The following is an 18,957-nucleotide window of genomic DNA, read 5'->3' as shown; positions in this document are numbered from 1 at the left end:
AAGTTTTAGAAATTTACCCCAAAAATGAGACAGACTTGAGGGTTTTCACTATGATCTGGCATTCATTTTTAAATCACTTTTTGTCGCGTTTAAACATCAACTGCTAACCTTCATAAAATCTTTATTACTGGACCAATTTTAAAAACTAAGGTACCATTTTAATCGTAACAGCTAGTAGAACACAGAAAATATACTAAAAATTGAGGCAGGAGGGGGAAAATTTCATCTTTAGGCACACCAGAAAGCACAGAAATGCCTTTTTAAAGATAAATTTGACCACAAATCTTTAGTCTTTTAGGTTCTTGTTTTAGTTCTGAAGGTAAAAAATCTGCTAGGATTGCAATTCATGTTTATTTTATTGTTTACTGTCCTTAGCAACCAAAGATACACATTTTGACACTTAGACATGTTGCGATCTTAAATTTGTACTCCATTAGTTTCGCCCTTGTAACCAAAGATTGCGCTTTATATGATATCCTCAGAATGTATCGCTTTATATTTTTGAATGCGAATAAGTCAAATAAACATTTTTAGCAGGATTTTATATTATAATTTGGCATTAATTAAATTTAATGATGCCAGAACTGTTAGAAATTTATACCCTGCTTGAGAGCTTCTAAACCAAGGTTTGGTATGCTATTTACAGCAAAATTGACCTATGAGTGCTTTCAAATACCTAAAAATTGTACACTTTTTCCTCTTTTAAGGTAATTTTAAGATTTTAAACAGAAATAAGGGAAAAGTTTTAGAAATTTACCCCAAAAATGAGACAGACTTGAGGTTTTTCACTATGATCTGGCATTCATTTTTAAATCACTTTTTGTCGCGTTTAAACATCAACTGCTAACCTTCATAAAATCTTTATTACTGGACCAATTTTAAAAACTAAGGTACCATTTTAATCGTAACAGCTAGTAGAACACAGAAAATATACTAAAAATTGAGGCAGGAGGGGGAAAATTTCATCTTAAGGTAGCACTCCACAGTTAGGTGTGTAGTTTCGCATTTTGGCCCCTGTGAATTTTTCAAATATGAGAGCTAGTGTGCAATGAAATTCATTTTTGGATAGCTGAGGATTAAAATAGCCTTCCTATTGGGTTTAAATTTATATGAACATCAAGATTATGTAATGTATGTAATATAGGCTGTTTTCTGTATGACAGTCCGTATTTGCATATCCATACCATACATTGGTCCGGCAATTATTGTAATGTTTTTTTCCAACTTTTTGTCGCACGAACTTTGTAATTAAATTTTACGAAAAAATGAGGCAAAAGACACCCATTTTTTATTTGATTATTAGGAAGATTAATGTCACCAGTTTCTAAAAAGGTATTACTCATTGGCATTGAAATTCTAGTTTGATCCAAATTTGGGGGGGATATGTGACATTTTCACCCATCTTTTTGCAATATTTTATGGTTAATAAATGCAGAATGTTGCCATGGATACACATAGAAAGAATTATATTTCACCCTTTTAACTTTTGAAAATCAAATCTATGGAAGATACTGATTACATACATATGCACATGTACAATACAAACAGTTAGGTTAATGTATTAGAAATCCAGGAATAGGAGATGATAAAATATTTTGTGGTTCATTTTTAATCTTATATTCTAACTGTGGAGTGCTACCTTATGGCACACCAGAAAGCACAGAAATGCCTTTTTAAAGATAAATTTGACCACAAATCTTTAGTCTTTTAGGTTCTTGTTTTAGTTCTGAAGGTAAAAAATCTGCTAGGATTGCAATTCATGTTTATTTTATTGTTTACTGTCCTTAGCAACCAAAGATACACATTTTGACACTTAGACATGTTGCAATCTTAAATTTGTACTCCATTAGCTTCGCCCTTGTAACCAAAGATTGCGCTTTATATGATATCCTCAGAATGTATCGCTTTATATTTTTGAATGCGAATAAGTCAAATAAACATTTTTAGCAGGATTTTATATTATAATTTGGCATTAATTAAATTTAATGATGCCAGAACTGTTAGAAATTTATACCCTGCTTGAGAGCTTCTAAACCAAGGTTTGGTATGCTATTTACAGCAAAATTGACCTATGAGTGCTTTCAAATACCTAAAAATTGTACAATTTTTCCTCTTTTAAGGTAATTTTAAGATTTTAAACAGAAATAAGGGAAAAGTTTTAGAAATTTACCCCAAAAATGAGACAGACTAGACTTGAGGTTTTTCACTATGATCTGGCATTCATTTTTAAATCACTTTTTGTCGCGTTTGAACATCAACTGCTAACCTTCATAAAATCTTTATTACTGGACCAATTTTAAAAACTAAGGTACCATTTTAATCGTAACAGCTAGTAAAACACAGAAAATATACTAAAAATTGAGGCAGGAGGGGGAAAATTTCATCTTAAGGCACACCAGAAAGCACAGAAATGCCTTTTTAAAGATAAATTTGACCACAAATCTTTAGTCTTTTAGGTTCTTGTTTTAGTTCTGAAGGTAAAAAATCTGCTAGGATTGCAATTCATGTTTATTTTATTGTTTACTGTCCTTAGCAACCAAAGATACACATTTTGACACTTAGACATGTTGCGATCTTAAATTTGTACTCCATTAGTTTCGCCCTTTTAACCAAAGATTGCGCTTTATATGATATCCTCAGAATGTATCGCTTTATATTTTTGAATGCGAATAAGTCAAATAAACATTTTTAGCAGGATTTTATATTATAATTTGGCATTAATTAAATTTAATGATGCCAGAACTGTTAGAAATTTATACCCTGCTTGAGAGCTTCTAAACCAAGGTTTGGTATGCTATTTACAGCAAAATTGACCTATGAGTGCTTTCAAATACCTAAAAATTGTACACTTTTTCCTCTTTTAAGGTAATTTTAAGATTTTAAACAGAAATAAGGGAAAAGTTTTAGAAATTTACCCCAAAAATGAGACAGACTTGAGGTTTTTCACTATGATCTGGCATTCATTTTTAAATCACTTTTTGTCGCGTTTAAACATCAACTGCTAACCTTCATAAAATCTTTATTACTGGACCAATTTTAAAAACTAAGGTACCATTTTAATCGTAACAGCTAGTAGAACACAGAAAATATACTAAAAATTGAGGCAGGAGGGGGAAAATTTCATCTTAAGGTAGCACTCCACAGTTAGGTGTGTAGTTTCGCATTTTGGCCCCTGTGAATTTTTCAAATATGAGAGCTAGTGTGCAATAAAATTCATTTTTGGATAGCTGAGGATTAAAATAGCCTTCCTATTGGGTTTATATGAACATCAAGATTATGTAATGTATGTAATATAGGCTGTTTTCTGTATGACAGTCCGTATTTGCATATCCATACCATACATTGGTCCGGCAATTATTGTAATGTTTTTTTCCAACTTTTTGTCGCACGAACTTTGTAATTAAATTTTACGAAAAAATGAGGCAAAAGACACCCATTTTTTATTTGATTATTAGGAAGATTAATGTCACCAGTTTCTAAAAAGGTATTACTCATTGGCATTGAAATTCTAGTTTGATCCAAATTTGGGGGGGGGGGGGGGGGATATGTGACATTTTCACCCCCCTTTTTGCAATATTTTATGGTTAATAAATGCAGAATGTTGCCATGGATACACATAGAAGGAATTATATTTCACCCTTTTAACTTTTGAAAATCAAATCTATGGAAGATACTGATTACATACATATGCACATGTACAACACAAACAGTTAGGTTAATGTATTAGAAATCCAGGAATAGGAGATGATAAAATATTTTGTGGTTCATTTTTAATCTTATATTCTAACTGTGGAGTGCTACCTTATGGCACACCAGAAAGCACAGAAATGCCTTTTTAAAGATAAATTTGACCACAAATCTTTAGTCTTTTAGGTTCTTGTTTTAGTTCTGAAGGTAAAAAATCTGCTAGGATTGCAATTCATGTTTATTTTATTGTTTACTGTCCTTAGCAACCAAAGATACACATTTTGACACTTAGACATGTTGCGATCTTAAATTTGTACTCCATTAGCTTCGCCCTTGTAACCAAAGATTGCGCTTTATATGATATCCTCAGAATGTATCGCTTTATATTTTTGAATGCGAATAAGTCAAATAAACATTTTTAGCAGGATTTTATATTATAATTTGGCATTAATTAAATTTAATGATGCCAGAACTGTTAGAAATTTATACCCTGCTTGAGAGCTTCTAAACCAAGGTTTGGTATGCTATTTACAGCAAAATTGACCTATGAGTGCTTTCAAATACCTAAAAATTGTACACTTTTTCCTCTTTTAAGGTAATTTTAAGATTTTAAACAGAAATAAGGGAAATGTTTTAGAAATTTACCCCAAAAATGAGACAGACTTGAGGTTTTTCCCTATGATCTGGCATTCATTTTTAAATCACTTTTTGTCGCGTTTGAACATCAACTGCTAACCTTCATAAAATCTTTATTACTGGACCAATTTTAAAAACTAAGGTACCATTTTAATCGTAACAGCTAGTAAAACACAGAAAATATACTAAAGATTGAGGCAGGAGGGGGGAAATTTCACCTTAAGGCACACCAGAAAGCACAGAAATGCCTTTTTAAAGATAAATTTGACCACAAATCTTTAGTCTTTTAGGTTCTTGTTTTAGTTCTGAAGGTAAAAAATCTGCTAGGATTGCAATTCATGTTTATTTTATTGTTTACTGTCCTTAGCAACCAAAGATACACATTTTGACACTTAGACATGTTGCGATCTTAAATTTGTACTCCATTAGTTTCGCCCTTTTAACCAAAGATTGCGCTTTATATGATATCCTCAGAATGTATCGCTTTATATTTTTGAATGCGAATAAGTCAAATAAACATTTTTAGCAGGATTTTATATTATAATTTGGCATTAATTAAATTTAATGATGCCAGAACTGTTAGAAATTTATACCCTGCTTGAGAGCTTCTAAACCAAGGTTTGGTATGCTATTTACAGCAAAATTGACCTATGAGTGCTTTCAAATACCTAAAAATTGTACAATTTTTCCTCTTTTAAGGTAATTTTAAGATTTTAAACAGAAATAAGGGAAAAGTTTTAGAAATTTACCCCAAAAATGAGACAGACTTGAGGTTTTTCACTATGATCTGGCATTCATTTTTAAATCACTTTTTGTCGCGTTTAAACATCAACTGCTAACCTTCATAAAATCTTTATTACTGGACCAATTTTAAAAACTAAGGTACCATTTTAATCGTAACAGCTAGTAGAACACAGAAAATATACTAAAAATTGAGGCAGGAGGGGGAAAATTTCATCTTAAGGTAGCACTCCACAGTTAGGTGTGTAGTTTCGCATTTTGGCCCCTGTGAATTTTTCAAATATGAGAGCTAGTGTGCAATAAAATTCATTTTTGGATAGCTGAGGATTAAAATAGCCTTCCTATTGGGTTTATATGAACATCAAGATTATGTAATGTATGTAATATAGGCTGTTTTCTGTATGACAGTCCGTATTTGCATATCCATACCATACATTGGTCCGGCAATTATTGTAATGTTTTTTTCCAACTTTTTGTCGCACGAACTTTGTAATTAAATTTTACGAAAAAATGAGGCAAAAGACACCCATTTTTTATTTGATTATTAGGAAGATTAATGTCACCAGTTTCTAAAAAGGTATTACTCATTGGCATTGAAATTCTAGTTTGATCCAAATTTGGGGGGGGGGGGGGGGATATGTGACATTTTCACCCCCCTTTTTGCAATATTTTATGGTTAATAAATGCAGAATGTTGCCATGGATACACATAGAAGGAATTATATTTCACCCTTTTAACTTTTGAAAATCAAATCTATGGAAGATACTGATTACATACATATGCACATGTACAACACAAACAGTTAGGTTAATGTATTAGAAATCCAGGAATAGGAGATGATAAAATATTTTGTGGTTCATTTTTAATCTTATATTCTAACTGTGGAGTGCTACCTTATGGCACACCAGAAAGCACAGAAATGCCTTTTTAAAGATAAATTTGACCACAAATCTTTAGTCTTTTAGGTTCTTGTTTTAGTTCTGAAGGTAAAAAATCTGCTAGGATTGCAATTCATGTTTATTTTATTGTTTACTGTCCTTAGCAACCAAAGATACACATTTTGACACTTAGACATGTTGCGATCTTAAATTTGTACTCCATTAGCTTCGCCCTTGTAACCAAAGATTGCGCTTTATATGATATCCTCAGAATGTATCGCTTTATATTTTTGAATGCGAATAAGTCAAATAAACATTTTTAGCAGGATTTTATATTATAATTTGGCATTAATTAAATTTAATGATGCCAGAACTGTTAGAAATTTATACCCTGCTTGAGAGCTTCTAAACCAAGGTTTGGTATGCTATTTACAGCAAAATTGACCTATGAGTGCTTTCAAATACCTAAAAATTGTACACTTTTTCCTCTTTTAAGGTAATTTTAAGATTTTAAACAGAAATAAGGGAAATGTTTTAGAAATTTACCCCAAAAATGAGACAGACTTGAGGTTTTTCCCTATGATCTGGCATTCATTTTTAAATCACTTTTTGTCGCGTTTGAACATCAACTGCTAACCTTCATAAAATCTTTATTACTGGACCAATTTTAAAAACTAAGGTACCATTTTAATCGTAACAGCTAGTAAAACACAGAAAATATACTAAAGATTGAGGCAGGAGGGGGGAAATTTCATCTTAAGGCACACCAGAAAGCACAGAAATGCCTTTTTAAAGATAAATTTGACCACAAATCTTTAGTCTTTTAGGTTCTTGTTTTAGTTCTGAAGGTAAAAAATCTGCTAGGATTGCAATTCATGTTTATTTTATTGTTTACTGTCCTTAGCAACCAAAGATACACATTTTGACACTTAGACATGTTGCGATCTTAAATTTGTACTCCATTAGCTTCGCCCTTGTAACCAAAGATTGCGCTTTATATGATATCCTCAGAATGTATCGCTTTATATTTTTGAATGCGAATAAGTCAAATAAACATTTTTAGCAGGATTTTATATTATAATTTGGCATTAATTAAATTTAATGATGCCAGAACTGTTAGAAATTTATACCCTGCTTGAGAGCTTCTAAACCAAGGTTTGGTATGCTATTTACAGCAAAATTGACCTATGAGTGCTTTCAAATACCTAAAAATTGTACAATTTTTCCTCTTTTAAGGTAATTTTAAGATTTTAAACAGAAATAAGGGAACAGTTTTAGAAATTTACCCCAAAAATGAGACAGACTTGAGGTTTTTCACTATGATCTGGCATTAATTTTTAAATCACTTTTTGTCGCGTTTGAACATCAACTGCTAACCTTCATAAAATCTTTATTACTGGACCAATTTTAAAAACTAAGGTACCATTTTAATCGTAACAGCTAGTAGAACACAGAAAATATACTAAAAATTGAGGCAGGAGGGGGAAAATTTCATCTTAAGGTAGCACTCCACAGTTAGGTGTGTAGTTTCGCATTTTGGCCCCTGTGAATTTTTCAAATATGAGAGCTAGTGTGCAATAAAATTCATTTTTGGATAGCTGAGGATTAAAATAGCCTTCCTATTGGGTTTATATGAACATCAAGATTATGTAATGTATGTTATATAGGCTGTTTTCTGTATGACAGTCCGTATTTACATATACATACCATACATTGGTCCGGCAATTATTGTAATGTTTTTTTCCAACTTTTTGTCGCACGAACTTTGTAATTAAATTTTACGAAAAAATGAAGCGAAAGACACCCATTTTTTATTTGATTATTAGGAAGATTAATGTCACCAGTTTCTAAAAAGGTATCACTCATTGGCATTGAAATTCTAGTTTGATCCAAATTTTGGGGGGATATGTGACATTTTCACCCCCCTTTTTGCAATATTTTATGGTTAATAAATGCAGAATGTTGCCATGGATACACATAGAAGGAATTATATTTCACCCTTTTTACTTTTGAAAATCAAATCTATGGCAGATACTGATTACATACATATGCACATCTACAACACAAACAGTTAGGTTAATGTATTAGAAATCCAGGAATAGGAGATGATAAAATATTTTGTGGTTCATTTTTAATCTTATATTATAACTGTGGAGTGCTACCTAAGGCCCGAAAAGGGTTATTTAACTGATTCTTATCAAAATTATTTTTAAAGTAAACAAACAAAAATATTTGAAATATACAATTTTAAACAGCAAAAGATGCGATAGGTTAAAACAGATATTCCATATTTTTGGAATAATTTTTCGGTGAATCGTAAATTATATCATAGTTTTTTTGTTGAAACCCCTCGGCAAGGTTATTGCCGGGGGTTTCAACAAAAGCTATGGTATAATTTTATATGAAACACCGCAAAACTATCTAAAAGATATGAAATATCTATAACTTATTGACAAATGAATTTAATCACCCACAAAATCAGCATTAAAGAAAAGTTATTTTCTGAGATAAAAATAAACACAAAACCATGCTCATTTTGTCATGAAATAATACTAATCTGTCAGCTTCACATAGGTCACAACCGCTAAAGCGCTTAGGTATTCAAGTAAGAAAGACTGTTCTTCAACAACAGAGGTCACCATAAGCTACGTGACTGTTAATAAATCCCATGGTAACTGCAGAAATTGTAAAAAACGGTTTTACGCTAACTTATGAAGTAAGGATGAAAGTTCAGAGGAATCTAACAAACCGCAAGCAAAAGAAATAGATAATAATAAAGAATCAAACTCTTCACTCATACAGAGAACCACACATATATTGTTAAATGCTGTAGTTGCTAATGTTAGTCTGGCAAAACAAATTACAAAAGTCTATATTCTTACGGAGGTGCGCTAAGTTCACTGATAACACTGACACCAACTTAATAGTTAAATTAAGCAATCAGTGGAATCGACGAAATAATATTTCCGGATTTTAAAAGACATAATCGGCAACAGCATTCATTCAAACAGATGGGGGCGAAATGAATGTTCATTTTATTCAGGAAATGACAACACTACTAAACTGACCTGATATCCGCTGCTGAAATCACGAAACACTTGTGTGTACTGAAGTTAGCGCATTCAATGGCCGACGATGAAATGTTTAAAAAAGAACTATTGATCGGAGCAGATTATAACACATGAGTATTGTTTGAGATACCATAATAAAAGTTTTACATGTTTATTTTACATGCTCGCCACAAATATTGAACGCATTATTACTAACAACACTTGAATGACCATCCATCTGATATAACAGAAACTTGACTAAAGATTCATTAAGCTTTAAACAAAAGGAAGAGCTGTTGAAATACTTTAAAACTCGTTCTTAGTCAACTTAAAGATGGCGGAATTCATGCGAATATCCACCTCAAAATACCAAATGTTCGAAATAGTAGCCACATCTGGAGACGTTTCGACAAAGATCAACTGATTAAAATCTAAGTGTTAAGTAAAACAATAATTTATGATTTACAACCCGCTTGGTGATATTAGCCAAATAACCGTTCGTAGTAAAATGTAAAAGCAAAAAAAAAAAAAAAAAAAAATTGGAGAAAAACGGGAACAAATTCCTTTCTTAATTAATAATCGCAGAATAGATGATTACCTGAAGGAATATATACAGGAAGCTATAAAAAGTTCATGATTTAAAATTTAAATTTGTAAAGAAAAAAAATGTAGCGTCTGGAATACATTTATATAATGACACGTTTCTTCAGTATATATTTTTTTTCCTTTCATTGGTAAACTGATAAATGAACTATATTTTTTAAGTTATTACAATGGACTAATAAGTATAAAAACACAATATTCATGACGATCAATATCAAATCCGGTGAAATAAGTCATTTATCGTTCAAATGTTTATTACAGGTATAAAGTTTGGATCCGCACTTTATTTCCAGATATCATTTGGAATATTAATTTTTATAATTATAGTAGCTGTTAGTTGTGTGGTGATATGTCGAAAAACAATGACGGGTAAGTTTTCAGGGATTACAATGTACAAGTAAACATGCTACAGAGTGATATATAACAGTTCAACTATCTAGAAGCAAGAAACATATATATCCACCCAAAAAATGGTCTGTACACACATATTTGATTTTTAAGTCATCTCTCGAGAGACGAACTTACAACCATTTTATACATCCTTCGACAATCATGCGCGTAGCATGTAAAGATAGGGGTTCTTACCACTACACCAGATCCAATCCTCGAAAGAGCAAGTTTCACTATGGTAGTGTTACCTTTGCTTGTCACGAAATACACTTTAAGCGCTTTGATTAATTACGTTTTCCTCCAACCGGTTTCACAAGTCTGTGATAATCATTGATGAAACAATGTAAATGAAGTAAATGGTTACGGAGGAAAATGGAAATTAATTAAAGGACTTATAGTGCATTTAAAATTATTTTTTCTTATACTTCTACTTGTGTGGATGCAGATTCAAGTTCAATATATACACGTACATAATAAAAACAACGACTAACTACAAAAGTTTGACTGTATCTAAAATAACTTATACACAAAGACATAACTTTCACGGTAATGCAAAAAGTAAGACATATTTTTCTTTTTAGATGTATTCGTAAAATGTAATTACAGAAAAGTATCAATCGATATTATATATACTACAAACCTACGGGTACAAAACAAAATTTGTTTGGGTAACTCATGCCGCCATGGCACACTTATAACAATATACTTCTCAATTTGGCAAGAACCATATGTACCATTGTTTTGGATGTAATATACTCAAACGTTTAAGCGAACTATAATGTTTCCTTCTAAGTCGTTATTATCCCAAAAAATTAACAAATAGAGCAAAAGAGAATGCAAGATCAATTGAAAAACAAGATATGAGAAAACCATAGAATATAAATAACAAAAGACGTGTAATGCCTTATATATCGTCTTTCGATTCTAAGAACCCAGCACATTATCAACTTATTCGGAATATTTCCCAAATACTTCAAACACATCGAAAAATGAACACTGTACTTTAAAATACGATTAACCGTAAATGAAAATTATATGCCTTTAAAAATTACTATGTACCAAAACCAAATTTGACTGGCCAACACTATTCTGAAACAAAAAAGATGTTGAAGACCAAACTGTGGTACTTGTTATTAAACTAAAAATATGAGATTGATTTTTCCTGTCTTGAAATAATATATATGTTAGACTCAGATCGACGTCCGGTCTCTAATCGACGTCCGTTCCTCAAATCGACGTCCAAATCTGACGTCACATTCTCAAATCAGTGTCCAATATTGTAACCCTCTAATCGACGTCCAATGTGACATCATGTATTGCCAAAACAACGTCCAATCGATTGTAGTCTTTTCTAATCGATGTCCAAAATTAATAGATAATAAATTACTGCACGTTTACATGTACATGTATAAGACTTTGATTGATTTTGGAACATTCAAGTACGAAATAAAATCTCTTTTGTAGGGTTCTTATAACAACTCAATTTTCAAACAGTTAAAGACTTTCCATTGAGATTTGTTCAACCCGAAATAGGTGACAGATGTATTGATATTCATTTGCATATAAGGTCGATTTCTATCCGACGTAGTATTATTGTTATTAGATTGATCTTTATTTATATCATCTGTATCGTTTTGTCTTTATGTAAAGCTGCATAAAGAAACGAATTGTTTTCTAATATCTTATTTAAAAATAAAAGGACAAACATTAGAAAATGACAATAAGTCAACAACCGACATGTCGACCCAACATGTTTCGGCGTTTGGATCTTTGCTTATTCCGTTTTTTTTTTTTTTTTTTTCTCTTCAAAACATATCCTTCTTTAGGTACTGCACTGTAAATTTTGCGGACGCCTGACGCGTCCGGACGCGTTCCAATTTTAAACACAATATGTTCGGTTATTAACACTCGTGTTCCACATTGAACACAAGCGTTAAAAAGTATAACACATTGTGTTCAGTCTTTTAACGTACATGTTCAAGAACAGTGTTCTGAATTTGAACACTTTAGTGTTCTAATACTGTAATGGGGGTGAAATAATATTTCATAGCTTTAGAGTCAAAAAGACGATGAATAAGGATGGTTAATATCATAATTTGACGATAACTGTATTTTAGCTGTATCCACATAACCAAATTATAGTTGGGTAAAATAAACTTTGAAACATGTCACAGTAGCGTATTTATAAGCGTGGAAATGGTCGATTTTTAAGATATATCTTTTTCCAAAAGACTTAAGATCTTTGGGTAAATTTTTTAACCAATGTCAATACGTAAATGATAATGAAATCGTTGGTATTTTAAAAGCGTTCTGGTCGCGAACATGATGCGTTCCAACTAATCATTTTTTCTGAACGCCATGTGTTCCAAACATGTCTGTTTAAATAAAGCACGTGACGTATTAATGTACCGGAAGTTTGTTTTTTGAGCGCGCTTGTTATGAATTGAGGAAACGTCAGTGAAGAAAATTAGCAACAAAACTTGATTTGAAGGTATGTATATCTATTTTAAATTTATAATACATTACGAATTTAAAAAATTATTTTTTAAATATTTAATCAACAAATTCCTCCTTTGACAGAACATTTTGTTTGAACACAGAACAATACACCTTATCGCTATTTGGAAATCTGTCCCGTTTGAACTTTTGACGTCATACACCAATCACTTTTCCATTGTGGCGTCAGATATTTTCTATTATGACGTCAAAATTTTACGGGAACCTTTGTGATGTCCAGTAATGGCGGACAAATAGCGATAAGGTGTATTCGTTTGTAACGTGGTGGTTATGCCATAATTTGGTTCAAAGAAATTAGGAGGTTCTTTGTGAGAATACATGAAAATGATCCTATTTTCTTATTTGTTAACCGATGTTAAAACGTAAATGCTGATGATATCGTTGCCATTGTAAAAACGTTCTGGTCTCGAACATCATGCGTTCCAACTTATCATTTTCCCTGCGTGACCATGTGTTCCAAACATTTCCGCGTAAATAATAGCACGTGACGTTTTAATTTACCCTATCAATCACAATTGGTATATACAAGTTCTAAATTGCCATCTGGAAAATCAAGGCACATAAAGCACATCATGTGTATAGAAAGCAACAATTAGATTAGGCGATTATCCACACTTTTGAGGATGTTCATTTGTTAGATTAAAATAAAAACAATGCATAAGGGTTTGTTCACATATACAAGTACAGTCAATATCAAGACAGTAAGTTGTAAAAAGACATATAATTTTAATTTTCTAATGAATATGGTATTGATAGCTTTCTCATTCTTAAATACTTAATTCTAAGTAATTCATTTCAGCAAATGTGCACCATTATGCACTTCATATTGTATTGTATTCCTTTGCTACTTTTATAGGGTACAAACATAACCACTTAGAGGTAATTGTACGTGCATACCTGGAGAATTCATAGAAAATTTCGCGTTCCTGTAACCTTGGAGATGGCTACTTATCCATCACCATAAAAGTATTTTATGTAAGTTTAAGAATTTGACGAGTGCCCATTGACTTCTTACAATTTTCAAGTTGGAGTTTTGTTCATGCAGATTTGTCAATAAAATGTGCACCTTCACAAACACTTGTGGAAATGAATCAGAAAACTATTTTAGCAGAAATCTATATACAATTTACTTCAAATTTAATCTAGGGAAGTATTTTGATAATCAAATGGTGGCATTAGACGTATACAGATCAATGATGAATTTCCTACGCATTTTTTTGAAAACAGGACTTGAAATATCATAGATTAAAGCAAATGATCATTAGTTTCTTGAGATGTTAGTAGTCAATTAAGTGACATATCTAACGAAAAAATTTTGCATAAAATACCTATGTCAATTTGATGTATACTTCCTATCATCTTTATTTCAAAAAGCAATAGAACATTAGAGTCCGATACTTGAAAATATACCACTCTTTAAAAATCAAACAGTAAAAAATATTAAACAGTATAAAAAAAAATTATCGACATGAACAATAATATTTTTACTCATACACTTTTTATTTGACATTTCAGAACTTACAGTTGGTGGATAACAAGATTAAGGAGTAGCCATAACCAAAGTAGACGAATTCTCTTAAAAAGGGAAGCTCAAAAACAATTTTAGGCGACTTAAATTATGTTTTGTATGCAAAGATAGCAGTGTTACATGAGAACTGACTCAATAACTAGCAGCATATATACAAGGTATTTTATGTTTGATATTGACTATCTGAAGTGCTATGAGGGCAGTGGATTATGGAAAATATTGGTGATGAATCAGTCATAGACCTCTGAGTTTTTTGTAAAGAAATGCAGGACAGTGCTTGACTTTAGAGGTTGCAAACGATGAGTTTATAAGCCAGTAGACTTTCTTGTAATATGATATTTTTTTGTAATATGATAATTTTTAATGTGACAAAGCTTTTTCATGATTAAAACAACAAAGATAGGCGACGTGAGGAAGAGAATCTGCAATAAATATAGACACATTTTGCCAATTAAATTATAGTGTAATTTCGAAACTGGTTATCATATGTTATGTTTCTAACTTGTCTTGTTAACTTGTAATTTTGAAGTTGCTTCAATGTTTCACATTGTATTGTACTTTTTTTAAATTTTGCCTCTTTTACTTAATTAAAGATGTTTTTTTAATTAATTTGATTATTGTTTTTACAAGACCACAAGAATGTTTCAAAGAATGGAACATGTAAAAATGTGCACTATATATAAATTTGGACACATTTTTGTTAATTTAATTATAATGCTATTTCGAATGTTGTCTTTCTAACTTGTCCAACTTGTAATTTTGAAACGTTTCTCATTGTATTCTTTTTTACATTTTGCCTCTTTTAATCTATTAAAGTTTTTTTTTAATTATTCAATTATAATTTTTACTTGACCACAAAAAATGTTTCAGATAATGGAACACTTTTTTCTGTAACATGTAAAAAAGTGTTCCAGTAGTACACCCTATGCGTTCAGGATATTAACACATATTTCTGGAACACAGTCCTAGCTTTCCAGAAGTGTTACCAGGCTTGGAACGCGTAACGGCGTACAATTTTGCTCACAAGGACATGTTCCAGAATCAAACACTACGCGTTCAAGGAGTACACACTATCCGTTCCAGAATTACACACATAATGTTCGAAAGATGCACACATGATGTTAAAAATTTGAACACCAATGTTAATATTTAGAACACGCGTTCCAGAAGTATTACAAAAGTGCGTTCAAAAAGTGTTCAGATTCTTAGCACTTTTATTTACAGTGTGTGTCTTGTTCCATTATTGAAGCCATCAACGACGTCATTTTTTGTGATAGCAGAAATCTTTTTTTAGGAGTATTTTTGAGTAATTCTTATCAGCTTAACATTGTTTACAATGCAATTATTCCTAATTTAAAAAAATATATATATACAAAACCATATATAGTATATACATCCAATAGCTAGCTATATTCTATTATCTTTTATCTGAATAACACTTTTCTGCATGGACACGTTGAAAGCTGACAGGGGGCCTCAGTCAGGGAAAATTAGTTTTATAGCTAACTCTGTAACCCTCTTTAAATCAAACATTATTATTAATTATTATCATTATTATTTAATAAAGCTATGACGTCATTGCGGCAAGTCCATAAAACGGACGTCGATTAGAGAATCCAAATATTGGACGTCGATTTGAGAACAACAAAAAAGACGTCGATAAGAGGGGCCAATCTCCGGCGCAAAGATCATATCCGTTCCGTTCAATACTTCGTAACACTACACTCAATATGACCTGAGGTCATATTAAGTGCAGTGTTGCGGAGCATGTATGGAACGGATATGAACTCTGCGCCGGAGATTGAAGAGGGGCAGAAAATTGGCCGTCGATTTGGTTTATTATCACTTCAGATTTTGACGTCGATTTGAGGAACGAACGTCGATTAGAGACCGGACGTCGATCTGAGTCTTACATATATATGCAATAACATGCAATGATGCAATGGCTGCAATGAAAATTACATTGGAAAAACTTGCAATCTAAGGAGATGAGTTACAGTTCACACACAACAGACGTCAACAAGAAAACTCCAAAAGTTATCGGAGTGGACATATAGGAAACTGAGCCATAGACCAAAATCCACAATTCAAATTTTTCCCGATATAAAGTCGTCATGCATTAACTGAGACCAAAAAAAGTAAAAGAAAAAGAAATGCATAAACATTTTCGAGCCCATACTAAGCCGGGGATAAAGTAACGTGGTATAAAAACAATCAAACGTCGTCCATAACGACGGTTTCAATGACAATTTCATTATCTTTGATGATTGAAGGTGAAACCAGTAAGATAATGGACGTTATCGTTTCATTTTGAATTTTTTTATTTTACTGTAACGCAGAATATTAAATATCGGCGTTTTTACAAATTTATTTTAAAATAAGTAATTACCGCAAGCAAACCTTTTGTAGTAAAAGTAACGTGATGGTTCATTATCAGGTCCATCAATATCTTAGTGACAAAGGCGTCTGTTATGCGAGCCCCTTTCGCTCTACAAAAAAGCAACTCCAGTTAAGGAGAAATTCTATAATAACTATTTGTTGTATGAGATATCAATGTGCATACATAGATGATTTTTATTGTGATTTTAGTTGTCAACATTATCAAATTAACGGTATATCAGTGAAGTCATATTTTGAATTTTAGATGAAGAAACGGTTCCTCCTGTGCAACAAACAAATGAAAGACAGTAAGTTGATAAGGATATCAAATTATGATAACATAAAATTGAGAATGGAAATGGGGAATGTGTCAAAGAGACAACAACCCGACCATAGAGCAGACAACAGCCGAAGTCCACCAATGGGTGAGAAACTCCCGCACCCGGAGGCGTCCTTCAGCTGGCCCCTTAACAAATATGTATACTAGTTCAGTGATAATAGACGTCATACTAAACTCCAAATTATACACAAGAAACTAAAATTAAAAATAATACAAGACTAACAAAGGCCAGAGGCTCCTGACTTGGGACAAGCGCAAAAAAGCGGCGGGGTTAAACATGTTTTTTGAGATCTCAACCCTCCCCATATACCTCTAGCCAATGTAGAAAAAACAAACGTACAACAGTACGCACAGTAAAACTCAGTTTAAGAGAAGTCCGAGTCCGATTAATATATTGTTGTGCTTATCAGTCTCGACACGTAGAATCTCATTTCACCAAATTACCTCTAAAGAAAAGTATTTGATATTTAAAATGATATTTAAAAGATGTTTATAGGTTTAATAAAGAGTGAGAATATGATATTGCCTGATGTCAATTCGAGTTATTAAATTTCAATATAGTAATAAATGAGATTTTTATGAGCTTACTATTATTTTAAAAAGAAAATAACGATAATAAAGTTGATATCAAGCGATATTCAATTCGCACGAGTCGTACCCATTTTAACCTATTTCTCTTATGGATAAAATGTCTTTGTCCTGGTGAAATGTTTTCGATGTCGCAAGTTTCAGTTAAAATATAAGTCCGCTTACGGTAATGGGAGTATTGTGTCTGGATCCAAGACTACTCTTAACATCAGACCTGTTTTATTTTGGGGTTATTGTTTGTACTCTTCAGAATAGATTTAATTTTGACAAAAAGAATATAGTCAGGTGTCGTTGTTTTGTATATAACCTCAGCGGTTTCAACAGTTGGTTGATATTAGATGATATTCTTTTATGTCTTCGTAAGATGTCGGTTTAATTTATAACAAATTTTGTTTAATGTACACCATATTTTGCTCTGATCTGATGAGACACCATATTGATTACTGACAAACATGGAAAACCTAAAACAATGACCAAATACTTATTAATGCAATATTCACAAATTTAACCATACAAACAGAGCGTAGATTAGCTGTTGTTGTTTTCAAGAGTTCGGTCTTAGGTCTCAGAATCCTCATGGTATTAAAATTCAACGAAAGTCAGACATGTTAGATATTGCAATATAGACAAATGCTCATGTCAAACAAAACAAAATTGTACATTTCAAGTTGCAAGTACAACTTATAAAATCACAATATAAGGGGAAAAACGGCAAAAATATATTTCCCTTTTTATTTCATTTTTAGGAATTTTTCTTATTCATAAAAAAAGAAATGTAATTAAATACTAAACTAATTTAGTTACAAGGTCTAATCCAAGTAAAGAAGAACAAGATGTGATCGGACACATTTAGAAAAAAGCCACAGTTTCAATATCTAAGCCGAAATGTCCAGTCATACTGAAACTGGCGCGGGGCAAACAGTCCTGATTAAAAGTCTTGTGCTGACAATGGCTCTCGGAAGAAAAAAAAAAGGATTTAAAATATTATAGGGCTTGTATACTTATATTTCTAGATATATTAAATCCAAATAGATTTCATAACACAAAATTTCAACAAACGAAAGTAGTTTTTTTTTCAAACTTGTTTTGCCTCGATTTATAAAATATAAAAACAAACCAAGTCTCTAAACGCATTCGATTGAAAAATCTAGACATATACTGCATTACAGCTCGGAACTTCTCTATACAAAAAAAAACATGGCCATATTTGAATTAGATATTCTCAATTAGAAAATATAAATCACTAAATGACTAAAATACAAGGTGATCACAAGTTAGAGTAAAAGTATGGGAAAGCGTACATATTCTCAAGTCGTATTAAAACATGAAAAGCACCCGACAGCGTGTAATTTCGTGAAAATATTTTTTGAAACATGGAAAATTTAACCGCCACATTCCCCTCAACTAGACCATTGAAAAAAATTGAGATTGTCTAAAAATAAAAGGATGCAAATCTATTTAACAAATATTCAAAATAGAAAAGTCTTTCTTCCTCACTTATTTCCTTAACTCGTACTCCGTGTCACTGGGTACACCTTCCCTGTATTGAATTTATTCCAAAGCATCTACATATACATACTTCTCATCTATCACAATCAGAACTTTACCTCATTAATGGGC

At 31.8% G+C, this 18,957-nt stretch overlaps 1 protein-coding gene across 1 annotated transcript in view; it reads left to right on the top strand.

Moving 5' to 3' along the window:
• The window catches only part of LOC127711934 (uncharacterized), a 70,041-nt gene that overhangs the window by 27,312 nt on the left and 23,772 nt on the right, over positions 1-18,957 (top strand). Inside the window, exons 5-6 of the mRNA XM_052218091.1 lie at positions 9,857-9,964; positions 16,675-16,717. Of these exons, the coding sequence (XP_052074051.1) occupies positions 9,857-9,964; positions 16,675-16,717 (151 nt within the window). The remainder of the gene's footprint in view (positions 1-9,856; positions 9,965-16,674; positions 16,718-18,957) is intronic.

Source organism: Mytilus californianus, unplaced genomic scaffold (genome assembly GCF_021869535.1).
Source record: "Mytilus californianus isolate M0D057914Y unplaced genomic scaffold, xbMytCali1.0.p SCAF_8, whole genome shotgun sequence".
NCBI classification, from domain to species: Eukaryota; Metazoa; Mollusca; class Bivalvia; order Mytilida; family Mytilidae; genus Mytilus; species Mytilus californianus.
Note: the sequence above shows the minus strand (reverse complement) of the source record. Positions and strands in the feature narration are given on the sequence as shown.